This window comes from Larimichthys crocea, chromosome XIV (genome assembly GCF_000972845.2).
Source record: "Larimichthys crocea isolate SSNF chromosome XIV, L_crocea_2.0, whole genome shotgun sequence".
NCBI classification, from domain to species: domain Eukaryota; kingdom Metazoa; phylum Chordata; class Actinopteri; family Sciaenidae; genus Larimichthys; species Larimichthys crocea.
In genome coordinates this window covers 6791536-6806922 of record NC_040024.1, presented here as the reverse complement: position 1 = coordinate 6806922, position 15387 = coordinate 6791536, and the positions used below count along the sequence as shown (strand labels likewise).

The window sequence follows — 15387 nt, the reverse complement described above, 5'->3', positions numbered from 1 at the left end:
GAGCAACGCAGACGGGCAACGTGTCTGATCACTCAGTTATTGTTTCCAACAGGATCATCACGTATCATATTTTTTCTCCCCATAGTTGCCGGTAAAGTTGCCCGTCTCGTTGCCTCTAAACATCCCGCGGTGGGTTTCGCCCTGCAGTACTGTAAACATACGTCGTGTTTGGAGCTGAGGGCGGGACGAGCGAGCCGGGCGGAGCCTCCGCCGCACGAGTCAGAACAAAACTGTCGTTCTTCTAAAGGCCGAGGACGATTGTTGTTGTTACTCCAAGTGCTCGACACTTGAATGAAACGCTACGAGTCGCTCGCAGACCTGATCATTTAGCTCGCGACGTGAATCCTCAGCGTTGCTGCCAAAAGTGCAGGTTTATCGCAGAAAACGTGCAATGGACGTACGGCCTCGCCCCGCAGGAACTGCACAAGGTGCAAACGATAAAAATTAACGCGGCTGGATTCCATTTAGCTGCCTCAGCTCAGAGTCCCGGTTTACGGAGACGTGAAGTTCTTAACGATAATGAACAGTGATCAGATCTGTAGCTTCACTCAACACTAAACCTCTCCCAGTTTAATCACTACTCGTGTTCTTTAAAAGCTGAATGTAAAAACGTTTCTGTAGATCTGATCACATATTTCACTTTTTTCTCTTAAAACTCTAAACTGTACAAAAAATGAACCAACTTTACTCTGACGCTTCTTTTTAATGAATTATTTCTGCCTGTTTTTATACTTTAACTTGCAGCAGTGAACTCGTGCCAAAAAAGTGCAGAGCAATGTAACAACAGGAAGCAAAGACGCGACGCAAGTGTCAAATTTAACAACTACTGAATCATTTTCTGTGATTTTTAAAATTTCTGAACTTGCTGCTTTAATTCTCAAATTTCTGCAAAGACAAATTAAAAATAACCAAAAAAAAAGAAATTCGAATAATTTGGCCTCTCTGAGCTTCATCCTTTGATTCATCAGTTCCAGTGATGAAATATTGAAAGAAAAGATAAATAATTTAAAACAACTCCCTTCACCAGATATAATCCGAATAAGCTGTCGTTGCCAGGCAACACCTCTCAGCCAAAGCAAGCCACTTGGAGTGATATTTCCCCGGCAACACAGGTGTGTGTGTGTGTGTGTGTGTGTGTGTGTGTGTGTGTGTAAAGTTGCGACCCTCTCGCAGGTTGAGGCTCCGGAGAGGCGAGACGCCGTCCTGATGATGTCATCGTGTAAAATACTGTAAATACAAGAAATGTAAATACAGTTTATAAGAGAAAATATTGTTGAAAACAGGATGGCGATGAAGACGATCAATAAGATGAGTTTTTAAAGTGTGAGTGGTCTGACTTCATTCACGAGACGACTGGAGACGTTAGGAAAAATTTAAAATACAGAGTTCACATTTTTTGATTGGTGAGCCGCGAAAGTTTTGTCAGGTCATTTTTTTTTAATTAAAAAAATTCTGTGAACTAAAAAAAACTAAAACAAAAAAAATTCTCAAAAAAGAAGTTATTTGAAAGTTTTATTTTATTTAGATATTTGCAGTTTTATCGAATGTTTTTAAATTGTATTTAATTTTAGTTTATTATATTAGTTATTATATTGATTTACTTAATTTTTATCATTTTTATATGAATATAATATTTTCTTTACAGAACATGCAGACATCACCTGATAAATGATCAGCAGTCACAGTTTAATTGATAAATTCAAGATATTCAAAATATTTTATTATATTGAATGAGAAAAGTTTCTAATTGGACTTTTTTTTTCATTTGGGCAAATTAAATGGAAAAAAGTTCAAGTGTTAATTAAACTGTAGTTAATGAGTTGTGTGTCAGCTTCATCGTCAACACAGAGAAACAAAGTTTCACTCGTACTTTATTTCATAATATAATTACATGTGTGAAGTCCTGGTGGAGAGCCACCACGAAATGAAAAGTCCCTAAGCTAACAAAAAAGTTATGTAACTCAAATATTACATTTCTATTTTTTATATTTTTAATTATTCCATAATTTAATGAACACATATTTTATATGTTTATGACCTTTTTATAGGCTTCATTAACGTCTATCATCTTTACATAATAATAATGAATAATAATAAACCACAGATCAGCTGTCAGGAAGCTCACAGGGAACCGCTACAACAAGTAGATGATCACAACAGACAAGTGTGTTTCATCAGCCTGAGGCGTGTTACTCAGCGTCAGTTCTACCGTCCGGTCATATGAACTGTTTTATTCTGATCGTCCAGACGACACAAAGACTGAAGACGGAGACACAAAGACTGGAGACACTCGAGGTTTGGACACTTTACAGAACTTATTACTGGAGAGAGTTTTTCGCGTCACACAGTTTAAAGAGCCCTGAGCAAGTGTTGATGTCTACAGGTATGAAATGTTCAAATGTCTTTAAACAACAACGACATGATTTCTGTCTTATACACTTTAACTTGGAGCAGGAAGTAATTAAAGAATACAATAATATGTCATTAATACTATAATTATTATGTATTTATATATTATAGTTATAATAGGTTGACGACCTGAAACATGGATTATGAATAAGTTGGTTGATGAGTTCACAGAGTTCTTTATGAACTCAGTGTTGTTTAAAACTTGTGACTTTGTCTCCAGTTCAGAGACATTTAGACTCGTGAGAGCACGTCTTTCTGTTTGTTGTTGCTCGTGACTCACGTGAACATGCTGCTCAGAACAGGAGGAATGACTTCCCTACCAGACTGCAAATGAATTGCGCAAGCGCGAAGTGTTGGGAGTTCGAGTCTTTTTATCGATTCTGATCACTGACTCTCAGACGAAACATGAACTAATCTTTATATGTGTGTGTGTGTATATATAATACCATCTGAGAAGATTCTGATTCTGATCAAACCTAAAGAGCATACAACTTTACCTTTCAGTGTAAACTCAAACTTGTTTGTTTAAGTATCTTCAATTCAATCTAAGAAGTGTAAACTTTTTTTATTTTATTTTTTCATGTGTAGAAAGATCTCCTGAAGGGATCTGCGAAGCAGCTCAATGGTGGATTCAGTCAGTTTTCGGTGGTGTTACGTTTCCGTCTCCTGTTACCGTCACATGGAGGTAAAAAACAAAACAAATAACAGCATTATGTTTGCTGGAGGTCAAAGGACAACGTTTGAGGAACATTTACTCGTTACTGATATTAGAGATAGTCCGGACCTACGACTGATCTAAAGGCAGTTTAAATCACCAGTTAAACCACAGATCTGTTTCTCTCCAGGTGAACCTCAGGTGATTGGTCCATCGCACCAATGGGCAATACTTGGTGAGGACATTATTTTGCCATGTCCCCTGGATCCTCCAAGGATGCTTCTGGTATGGTTCTGGAGTGGGTGAGACCGGACCTGAGTCCCGGGTTTGTTTATGAGAGACGAAACAGTAAAACATGTAGCTGACAAACAGCCCTCTACAGAGGAAGAACATCCGTGTCCATCAACAAACTGGAGTCGGAGACGCTTCAATGAAACTCTCCGGGTGACGCGTCCTGATGAGGGAACCTACAGATGCCTTTTCCTCAACTGGGTCAATACGCTTTCGTTGAGCTTGTTGTTGGTGAGTGGACACACATAATGTTTTTAGGACATGCACTTATTTCCTTTCTTGACATGAGTTCAGTCAGAACATTGATACTTTAGCTTCTTAGCTAAAGACTGCAATCAGCCTGGCGTGTTCCAAAGTAAACAATCTGCCACGTGGTTTCATGACTAATTCTTGAAGACGGAAACAGGACGGGAACGAAAGACCAGACAAGTTTTTTTGTTTGTAACAACAGAATTACATCATTTCAATCCCAACAATGAAACCAGGCTCAACATCATAACCTGCTACCAATAATCAAAATGTTTCAAATGTGAATCTACACTCTCTCATCTGTAGGAATGGTCTCCTCACCTGTTATCAGTTCAGTGAACGTTGCAGCAGCCTGGTTCTACAGGTGTGAGTCTAAAGGCTGGTATCCAGAGCCTGAGGTGTCTCTGGCTGGACCTGAGGGAACCTCTCTGTGGACCTACAGAGACAGTCAGGGTCCTGATGACCTCTATACTGTCAGCAGAAGATTGACTGTGGAGAAGAGCACAACTTAACTGTGTAGAGTCCAACAGAAGAACATCAACCAGACCAGAGAGAACAATCTATGTCCAGGTTATAAAGAGTTCAAAATAAATTCAACATATTGTTTCTGTTTTTAACAGTTGAGGTTGAGTTGATTAAAAAATGTCGTTCTGTTCTGTGTTGTTTCATTTCAGGTCATTTTTTCACAGTTCAGTCTTTGAGTCAGACTGACATCATCATCATTCCCATCACTCTTGTTTGTCTGCTGCTGGTCATTGTTCCCACAGTGAAATGTTTCAGTAAGTGTCGTCTTCATTTTCCTTTTTCATGTGGAGTTGTGGTCAGAGCTCTTCATTGGCTGTTGTGATATGTTGCAGCTAATTCCCAAAGCATCAAGGTCCTAGGGACCAGACAAGTGCAGCTCAATCACCCCTGGTGAATATAGAGGGTTAGGTTAGGGTTTGGATGGAGTGCTGGAAAGCGCCCCTCTGGGGACTCCCTCGTCCTCCTGGGGACTTCAATGCTCACGTGGGCGCGACAGTGAGACCTGGAGGGGGTGATTGGGGGAACCGAGCGGTGTTCTGTTATTGGATTTCTGTGTTCGTCATGGACTGTCCATAACAAACACCTGTTCAAGCTAAGGGTGTCCATATGTGCACTTGGCACCAGGACACCCTCGGTCGTAGTTCGATGATGACTTGTGGTCGTATCGTCGGACTTAGGTGAAGAGAGGGGCGGAGCTGTCAACTATCACCACCTGGTGGGGAGTTGGCTCCGATGGTGGGGGAGGATGGCGGTCGGACCTGGCAGGCCCAAACATTCTGTGTGGCTGAGGTCGCTGAGGTAGTCAAAAGCTCCTCGGTGGCAAGACCCGGGGGTGGTGAGGTCCGCCCGGAGTTCCTAAGGCCCTGGATGTTGTGGGGTGTCTTTGGTTGACACGTTTCTGCAACATCGCTGGACATCAGGGGCAGTGCCATTGGCAGACGGGTGGTGGTCCCCTTTTAAAAAGGGGGACGCGGGTGTGCTCCAACTATAGGGGGATCACACTCCTCAGCCTCCCTGGGAAGGTCTTTCAGGGTCCTGGAGAGGAGGGTCCGCAAGATTGTGAACCTCGGATCTAGGAGGAGCAGTGTGGTTTTCGTCCTGGTTGTGGAACTGTGGACCAGCTCTATACCCTTAGCCGCCTGAGTCCTGGGGTGCATGGGAGTTTGCCCAACCAGTCTACATGTGCTTTGTGGACTGAGAAGGCGTTTGACCAGTGTCCCTCGGGGAGTCCTGTGGGGGGTGCTCCGGGAGTATGGGGTTCCGGCCACGGACCGGTCCCTGTACTCTGGTGCCAGAGCTTGGTCCGCATTGCCGAAAGTAAGTCGAATTTCTAGGCGCAGCCAGGGCGTTGAGGGGCTGCGTTCGGTGGCCTCAGGATGGGTCACTGCTTTTTGCGGACGATCTAGTCCGTTGGCTTCATCGGACGTGACCTTCAGCTCTCTCTGGAGCGGTTGCAGCCGAGTGCGAAGCGGCTGGGATGGAATCAGCACTCCAAATCCGAGACCATGGTGCTCAGCTGGAAAAGGGTGGAGTGCAGCCTCCGGGTCGGGGATGAGATCCTGCCTCAAGTGGCGGAGTTCGTATTTCGGGGTCTTGTTCACAGTGAGGGAAGGATGGAACGGGAGATCGACCGGCGTATGGTGCAGCTTCGCATGATGCGGCTCTTGCACCGGGTCCGTCGTGGTGAGAAGGAGCTGAGCCTAAAGGCAAACTCTCGATTTACCAGTCGATCTACGTTCCTACCCTCACCTTGGTCACAAGCTTTGGGTAGTGACCGAAAGAATGATCGCGATACAAGTGGCCGAATGAGCTTCCTTGCAGGGTGGCTGGGCTCTCCCTGAGATAGGTGAGAAGCTCGCATCGCCGAGGAGCTAGAGTAGAACTGTGCTCCCTCGCATCGAGAGGAACCAGCTGAGGTGGCTCGGGCATCTCGTGAGGATGCCTCCTGGACGTCTCCCTGGGGAGATGTTCCGGGCACGTCCCTCCGGGAGGCGGCCCGGGGAAGACCCAGGACCCTGGAGGGACTATGTCTCTCTGCCTGGGAACGCCTTGGGGTCCCCCTGGGAGCGCTGGACGAAGTGGTCGGAAGAGGAGTCTGGGCTTCCCTGCTGAAGCTGCTGCCCCCGCGATCCGCCCACGATAAGCGGGAGAGATGAGTGAGTGAGAGGTTTAAACACTCGAGTGTTGGATATTTGTAAAACGACATGAACACAGTGAATTTAAACAGATTTCTTCTTCGTTGACACACAGGGCCAAGAGGAGACTGAGAACTTTAAGGATGTTACTGGTGCCCGAACAAGATGAGCAACTGGACATGAAGGATGAAGTTGTACCTATTGTCATCATCTACAGAATCAGAGAAAAGCATGTAGAGGTTACAGTTGATTCCAGACGGTGTCAAAGTTCTGTGGTTCTTGTTTGCTTTTATTTTTCTTGTTTGCACTCAGGTGTTAGCTCTGCCCTCAGTACTGCAGCATTTTTCCTGGATGAATAACGTTACTTTAATAGTGCCTCCAGAGGACACGCCCCACAAGTCCTGGAGCTGAGAATTCATTTTTACTGATTTCATAAACTTCAGTTAGATGTTTTTAGTATTTTCCTCTCTGGTCAGCACACCCTAACTGAGTGTAAATAAGTGTTTTTAATCATTCAGAGTCGGCATTATATATATATATATATATATATTATATATATATTATATATATATATATATATATATATATATGCAAAATTTATTTGTATATTTTTTAAATTAAAAAAGTGTAAAAATATGATCTTCTATGTCTATCTATCTACTATATCTATCTATCATCATTCTATCTATCATCTAATCTATATACTGTCAGATAGATAGATAGATAGATTAGATATAGTAATTTGTATATTTTTTTGATTTTTCTAAAAAAGTGTAAAAAACAGAGATTTATGTCTTGTTCCTTACCTGTGTTGTACATGTTTGGTGTTTGTACTAAGAGAGCAAAGTGTAACAGAGTCCAGTCTCGTGTGTGTTCACTTACCTGGGAATTAAAGTGACTTCGATGACCTGTCTCCATGATGCAGACCAGTTGAAGGAAAGCCAAGAATCATGTCGACCCATGAGAGCACTAAGACTTCTCTGGTCAGCGTCCATCAACAGGAGAAACAACGAGAGGAAGCATCAGAGGCAGTTCAAAATACAGTTGACCGTTTGAACTAAAACCTTCTGTAGGACCAAAAACAACCAGCAGGTGTCAGGAAAGAACAGCTGAGGAATGAGTGTGACCTGTACTGGACCTTTCATGATTGAGATGTTCTGTCAAACTTTCTCTGCATTAAGCTTCCATAGATCAATACACTGTTAATAATTTCACTCATGATACATGATGCTTATTTAATCTCACTTAAGTCCTTTGTGCAATATTCATCCTTAGCATTGTTTTTATTTTGTTTTGCACTGTGTGAATACTGTGTACTGTACTGTGATCAATACTAATACTTTATTCTTACAATACCATACTGTTCCATACTTCACCCGCTGACCTTACCTAAATGTGTTTTTAACTTCATTCCTGTGCAGGATATTAAAGGTACAAGCCAAGTCAGTTATTCTTAACAGTGTTTGTTCATTTGTTCCTCATAATACTTTATCATATACAGTCGTTGTGTGTCGTTATTTAACAACTGCTGCTTAGTTCTGTGTAGCCTTAGTTTAAACCGTCAGTTTTACGGTTGCTTCGGTTGGGTTGAACGAGACTGTGATTGGCTGGAAGGCCGTTCAATCAATCTTAACCGACCAATAGTGTTTCACGTTAACGGTTACTTTCGGTTTCACTTAACTTCACTTAGTCTGTGGGGGTGGGACCTGCGGCTCTCTCGGGTATATAAGCAGGGCGACTGTACAGCCAGTAGTCCGGTCAGTCGTTATATTAAAATCTGTTTTTATTTCTGCTGATTTCGTCAAAGACGACCTAACGACTGAAGACTGTAGACAAAAAAGACTTGAGACACGCTCGGTACTGTTTGGTACCACTTACAGACTTTATACTGGAAGGGACTTTTTTGCGTCAGGCTGTTAAAAAAGCAGTTAGCCACGCAGCGTCATTTAGGTATGATCACCAACAACGACATGATTTGTCATGTATCAACTTTAACTGTGGACGCAGAGTAACTTATAAGACAACTACATAATTACGTCATTAATTACTATAATTATTATGATTTTTATATTATAGTTACTATATAGGTTGACGACCTGAAACATGGATCATGACTTACAAGTTGTTGATGGTCACGAGTTCTTTTCTGAATCAGGTGAGAAACACAGTGTATGAAAACTTTGTGACTTTGTCTCAGTTCGAGACACCATGTATTACTAGAGCCAGGGCGGACTGGACAAAAAATCGGCCCTGGCATTTCGGACCAGAGCGCCACGGAGACCCCCCCCCCCCCCCCGAGGCGAACTTTTGTATCGTGCGCCATAGTGCGCCGTGCGCCCTAGCCTGAATGCCAAAAGCCGCTTCTGTAATCTGAGAGTTCTTCGCTCTGCTGCAGACTGTGACACACACCTTTCCTGTTTGCTTTACATAACACTGTGACTCACATCGTCAGTTCTCTCCCAGCTGCCTTCAGAGCAGGAATGTAATCAGTCCTCTACCAAACTGCAAATGGAATGCGCATGCTAAAGTTATCCGCTGAGTGATCCCAGGGTGTGTCTTAGTGTTGGAAGTTGAGTCTTGTTACCATTTGAACCTTACTCTCAGATGAATCTGCTGCCTGTGCCTCCACTACCAGCAGCTGAGTTTTGTAAATAACTTGGAGTGAGCAAGAAATCTGTTCAAGCAGACAGTCATAGACAAACAAGAACAAAATTGAAAAAAATAAACATAACTAAGCAAAAAGCATTGAAGGTGCTCTGTGTTGGCTGAGATGAGAAACGGTTACTTGCGCAAGGTTTAAATGATGATAAAATAACTCTTTGCGTTACATTTTTAATCCGGAAGCTCCGAGCTGAAATCAAAGTCGCAGTGAGAATGGCAGGTTTTTAACTTGTTTACAGGTAATGTTTCCATTTGGGCCTGTCTGTCGTAGTTTGAGACCTGGGGGTCGGAATCTCTGGCTCACCATCTGGACAGCGTCCTAAGTAAATGTTACAATGTTTATTTCCCGTCTGTTTTCTGCATATTTATCATGACTTTATTTTATGTGGTTTTAATTCACTGGAAAATTTGAAATGCATTCAGAGAGTCAAAAATCTTTAGTGTCATGTTAGGGTTACATTTGTCCTAAATATAGAGAAACATTGAGTCTGGTCTCTTCTTGGCTCTAAACTGTCCTTCATTTTCAAAATTCATCTCCAATGTTTCTTCATGTTCCCTGGTTTCACGTTTGGTCGGCAGAATTCAGATGTTAATGTTGATCTGCTCTGACACTTCCAGGAGTCCCGCATGCTGCATGCAAATATCCAGCCCAGTGATGGACGGTCCTTCAGGACCTGCAGTGTTTTCATCTTCATGGTCTTTCAGTCGGTTGGCGGTAATTTCAACACAAACACCACTCCGTAAACACTCGATGTGCAAATTCACAACCAGTTGTTGAGACATTTCACTCAAATACTCCTTGGACGAAAACTTCACAGGATGACAAGGACTTCTTAAATAAAAGAAATTGATGTCGTTATCTGGATAAAGCACGGCCGATTCTCCAACATTCTATACCTTTTCACTTGTTGTCTCATGTTTGTTTCTTGTCTTTTGTTGTGCCTTGCAGAGCAAGAGAGTTAACTTGTCCACACTCAATCCAATCGGCCCTGGCTGGGTGATGACTGATGCTCATTCTTACCAATGTCACTGAACCTCCCCACTGATGTCAGTTCAAAGACCAGATAGACCAGGGACCTGGTTTACTCCAAAGTAACATCCATTTTGAGAACAATACTCGGTCTACTTTTGAAGATAAAAATCCATCTTTTAGCAATCGCACCGCTTGTTTGTGGATGAACTGGAGAACGGAACGTCTTCATGAAACTCTTCACAGTGAAACTTTCTGATGCAGGAAAATATATTTTTATCTTCCATCAAGTAGATGGAAGCGTCCATCCAACTCACGGTTGGTAAGTTCAGACTTGATGCCGAACGTTTGTACAAATCCGGATCGTATGTATAATTCTCTTCTCTGGTATCAGGTGTCGGTCTCCACGCCGTATAGAGTTGTCTACAATCATATACAGAGAGGTGGTTACAGTGTGAGGCTAAAGGCTGGATCCAGAGCCTGGGTGTTCTGGCTGGACGCTGAGGGGAAACCTCCTTCTGCTGGGACCTTACGAGACGTCAGAGGTCTGATGACCTCCTATAACTGTCAGCTAGAAGATTGACTGGGGGGAAGCGCGACACTCACCTGTAGAGTCCAACGAAGAAACCATCAACCCGACCCGCGCGGACACACTTCTATGAGTTCCAGTTATAAAGATTCAAAATTACATTCAACAAGTGTTTTCTGTTTTTAACAGTGAGGTCGAGTTGATTAAAAAATGTCGTTTCTGTTCTGGTGTTTCAGTTCAGTGCAGTTCCGTCCCAGTTAAGTGTCTTGGGTTGGACTGTGATACATCCATCCATCATTCCTCTCTAGCATCATTTCATTCTGTTTTTGCTGATGTCATTGTTCCTCACAGTGACAGTTTCTGTAGTGTCGTCTTCCTTCCCTTTTTATGCTGGAGTTGCTGTCATGAGCCTCTTCATTGCTGTTTGTGAATGTTTTGCAAGCTAATATTTCCAATAGCATCAAACGATTATATAGAACAATGTTCATGATGTTCATGATTTGTTCAAACATGTTCATGATTTTAATGTGGCAAATTTCTGTAAATCTGAAACAGAATGTGAAATTTTAAAATGTGGTGCAGCGGTTTTAAAACACTCGAGTGTTGGACTTTAGTAAAACCACCTTAACACAGTGAATTTAAACTGATTTCTTCTTCTGTTGGACTACACAGGGACCAGAGGAGGACTGGAGAAACTTCCAGGAGTTAACGGTGCCCGAAAGCTGAGCAAACTGGACATGAAGTATGTAAGTGAACATATTGGAATTCTCATCATCAGAATAGAGAACAAGCAGTAGAGCTTACAGTTTGATCCCCCATGACGGTGTCAAAAGTATTCTGTGGTTCTTCTGTTGGCTTGTTATTATTCTTGTTTGACTCATGTGTTAGTCGCCATCAACAGTCCTGCAGATTGCAATTTTTCTGGAGAATAACGTCTACTTTCATAGTGACCTCCAGAGGACACGCTCCACAGTCGTGGCGTAGTGGTAAGCGGGGCCGCCTCGTGTGTGGGCACGTCCTCGCTGACAGCTGGGCCCTGGTTCGCATCCCGCATCGGCGGCCATTACTGCGTGCTCATTTCCCCCTCTCTCATGCCCCAGCTTCCTGTCTATCTTCAGCTGTACTATCACATAAAAGACAAAACGGCCAACAAAAAACAAAAAAAACACCCTAACCCCACACTTATACACCTTTTCACATGCATTTGTGCGGTCTACCTTAGCCAATTGGCGCATGAACACAAGCGTGTTCCTGTTCCGTACGCAATGAAAATCTGCGAACCAATGAGGTTCGAAAAGTGAACCCGAATAGCGGGGACGATGTATACCATTTTAAGGACATTTAAAAGGCCATTAATGATCGGATTATAAGGTCGACATAGAATAGAAGCTAACTGAAGCTGGCTGGGGTTGGGTGTGTAGTTAATGCTATCCACTAGATGCGCGCTGCACTAAGGGAAGTCAAAAAAATACATTCCAGATACGTCGTCAAACTTCTATTCATAGAATAAAACCAGCGTTCGCCATTGAATAAAAAGTGTTTATTATTTTTCCGAGGTAATGTCAGTGACGTAGATTTTCGCCACACAAATGGGTTGGATTGTTAATTCTTCTTACGTTCTTACCGATGTTACTCCATCGACATATATGTCTCCAGACATATTATACATAGGATACCTCATTGCGGCTAGGTGGTCTGTTGCTGCCGATACGTTAACGCGCACCATTATTGGATGGGCAGCATCTGCCCCGTAAACTTAATACAGGAAAAGTGGTTGCGCTCTACTTTGCCACATCCAACAAAATGGTGGTGGACACCGACGTACGTTCCGCGCAGTTACGTATGTATGTTAGGTTACTTCTGCAACGCCCCTTATACGGTCGCCATGATTAACCATATTGAATCCATATATAAGGGCCTCGGGATTAAAGGCACCTGTCGCGCTATTGAGAAAATTGAAGGCTTAGGCTCTTTTATACGTGCGGAAAATACGGTGATCTTTACCTTTTTTATATGTACATAGTTTTTGTCCTGTTGAAGTCAAAGTCCTCTGTCTTTGTTCTTTACCTTGTACCTGTGCTGTTACATGTTTTGGGTTTGTACTAAGCGAGCAAAGTGTAACCGATCACATTCTTGGTGTGTTCACACACCTGGCGAATTAAAGTCGCTCTGCGACCCTGCTCCAGATGCCAGACCGTTGAATGAAAGCCAAGATCATGTCAGACCCATGGCGAGCACTAGACTTCTCTGTTAGCAGTCCCTCACCAGGAGAAACAACGAGAGGAAGCATCCAGAGGACAGTCAAAATATCAGTTTTTGGGACGTTTGAACTAAAAAACTTCTGTAGGCAAACAAACAACCAGCAGGTGTCAGGAAAGAACAGTGCGGAAATGAGTGTGACCTGTACTGGTACCCCTTTTCATGATTTGAGATGTCGTGTCAAACTTCTCTTGATAGCTTTCCATAGACCAATAATTATGTAATATAATGTATTGATCTATTGGGGAACTCTTAAATGCCAGGAATCATATAATGATTATATTATAATTTCAACTCTTATATATTTGTGATCCTTATTCATATTCTCACTTCGTCCTTTGTGCACTAATTCATCCTGTAGCATCAGTTTTATTGTTTGCATCTGTTGAATCCGGTTGATACTGAACTGTAGCAATACTAATAATTTATTCTTACAATACCCATACTTTGCCTACTTTCACAGCGACCTACCTAAATGTGTTCTTTTCACTTCATCGGACTGCAGAATATTAAAGGTTACAAGCCAATGGTCAGTTTATTTCTGAACCTGTGTTTGTTCCTTTTGTTTCCTCCTTAATACTATTTCTTCATATACAGTCGTTGTGTGTCTTTATTTTAACACACTGCTGCTGAGTCTGCGTCCGCCCTTTAATTTGGTTTAATCCAGTTTTTTTCTTCCTCGCCTTGGTGGGTGAACCGAAGGCTGTGATTGGTGGAAGGCCGTCAATTAATCTTACAACGCGACCAATAGTGTTTCACGTACCCGGTTACTTTCGGTTCAGCACAACACATTTTTTAAAAAGAAATCAACTTCTCGTCGTGGAGGAGGTCACCCTCAGGGTTGCCAGAAAACGGACGCTGGAAGTGGGGGGTGGCGAGAGCTGAATGGGACAATCGCAAAAAACATATACTATTATATGATCATATATATATATATATATATATCACACTTATTATACTATTGTCATTTTATGTACATAACTCAAACAACATATTTGACTATAAATGTCAGAAGCATGATTTGATTCACAAAATTTAGAACCGCAAACACGTACCGACCGTGGACGTCAACAACTAGGCTACAGCTAAAAAGTCAGAAAAGAATTTCCGATTTTTTTTAAAGATCCTGTGGGTCATGGTTCCACCAAACAGCGAAAGACTACGAATGTGGAATGTGTCAGTATTCAAGGGTCTTTACCAGCACGACCATGAACTGATCACCCTCTCTGCTCCAGGTCTTTCAAGGCACAAATAAGGCTTTGGAGTTCGGAGGAAGGAATTTTTTTTTCTTCTTAACATTTGTAAAAACTTACAGAATGTATGGCAAATGCATGTAGTGCATGATACGGAGCGAGCAAACCTATTACCACTGTATTTTGAATTGAAAAGGGCATTATGCGCAATAGGATTTTACAGTGGAGTAAATATTGCACAGAATGCCTTTTTTCAATTCAAAATAATGAACTTTGAGGCTGAATTGCCTCAAAATGATTCAGTAAATATGCGTAAAACTGAGTGAGGGAACAGTCAGGATGGTCCTGAGATCAGGTGTTCAAACCTTTGTCAGAAATTATGGATCAAACTGATTTTACAGTGGTAATAGGTTTGCTCCGTATCATGGACTACATGCATTTGCCGAACATTCTGCAATACGGGCGCACTTGAAATCAAGAAAACACGAACGTCTGCTCACTTGACCGCAGTCCTTTTATTTTGTGGAGTACTTGATGCAGCCCAGCCTCACCCAGACTCTACCTCTGAATTGAGTTTGAGACCCCTGCTGTAGATGAAGTGTTTTGAAGTGCAGCATGAAGTAACTACAAAGTGAATTCCAGTAACACATTAATGTGTGCATGTGTTGGAAGGAAGCAGGTGTTAACATAAATGTACAGCCACAGTGAGGCTGAGTCTGATCAATGTGTGGAGGGATGACAGTCAGCTTATAAGAGGAAGTGAGAGACGCACACACACATACTGTGTCAGGGTATTGCGCAGCTTTTGTGGTAAGAACACACGTAGATTTCGTTCTTCATGGTTGTAGCTGTGTTGACGTCTTCCTGCCACGTGCAGTTTGTGGGCATGTACTTCGCGCTGTGGGGTTAGTTTCCGCATAAGCAAAGCGACAGTACAATCAGTCAGTCAGTTTATAGAAACTGTCCGGTTTTATTAAAACCTGTTTTTACTCTTCTGATCGTCAAGACGACACAAAGACTGGAGACTGGAGACAGCTCGGACTGTTTGGACACTTTACAGAACTTTATACTGGAAGAAACTTTTCTGCATCAGGGCCGTTCAGCACGGAGCGCCATCTTTAGGGTATGAATGTAACAACGACATTATTCTAAACTGTGAAAATGAATTGAATCATTTCTGTCATGTATCAACTTTAACCGTGGAGCAGGAAGTAACTTAAAGAACTACAATAATACGCCATTAATACTATAATTATTATGTATTTATTATATTATAGTTATAATAGGTTGACGACCTGAAACATGGATCATGACTAAAGTTGGTTGATGAGTTCACAGAGTTCTTTTATGAACTCAGTGTAGAAACACAGTTGATGAAACTTTGTGACTTTGTCTCAGTTCAGAGACACATGTAGTACTAGAGCCATGGGCGGAATGGGACAAAAAATCGGCCCTGGCATTTTGGACCAGAGCAGCCCACGAGACCCCCCCCCCCCCCCCCCCCCAACCAC

At 42.5% G+C, this 15387-nt stretch overlaps 3 protein-coding genes across 5 annotated transcripts in view; 2 read left to right on the top strand and 1 right to left on the bottom strand.

Moving 5' to 3' along the window:
- Window positions 1–6411, top strand: part of LOC109139693 (butyrophilin subfamily 1 member A1) — a 13070-nt gene extending 6659 nt beyond the window's left edge. Inside the window, exons 5-6 of the mRNA XM_027287643.1 lie at window positions 4279–4383; window positions 6380–6411. Of these exons, the coding sequence (XP_027143444.1) occupies window positions 4279–4383; window positions 6380–6396 (122 nt within the window). The 3' untranslated portion in view covers window positions 6397–6411. The remainder of the gene's footprint in view (window positions 1–4278; window positions 4384–6379) is intronic.
- LOC104935135 (V-set domain-containing T-cell activation inhibitor 1) overlaps window positions 1–15387 on the bottom strand; it is a 592626-nt gene that overhangs the window by 325866 nt on the left and 251373 nt on the right. The window lies entirely within an intron of this gene.
- The window catches only part of LOC109139696 (putative selection and upkeep of intraepithelial T-cells protein 1 homolog), a 20784-nt gene continuing 20170 nt past the window's right edge, over window positions 14774–15387 (top strand). For 2 of the 3 annotated variants that reach the window (XM_027287628.1, XM_027287629.1), the window contains exon 1: window positions 14774–14999. The gene's annotated coding sequence lies outside the window, so the exon portion shown is untranslated. The remainder of the gene's footprint in view (window positions 15000–15387) is intronic. The other variant, XM_027287630.1, reaches the window with a different exon arrangement.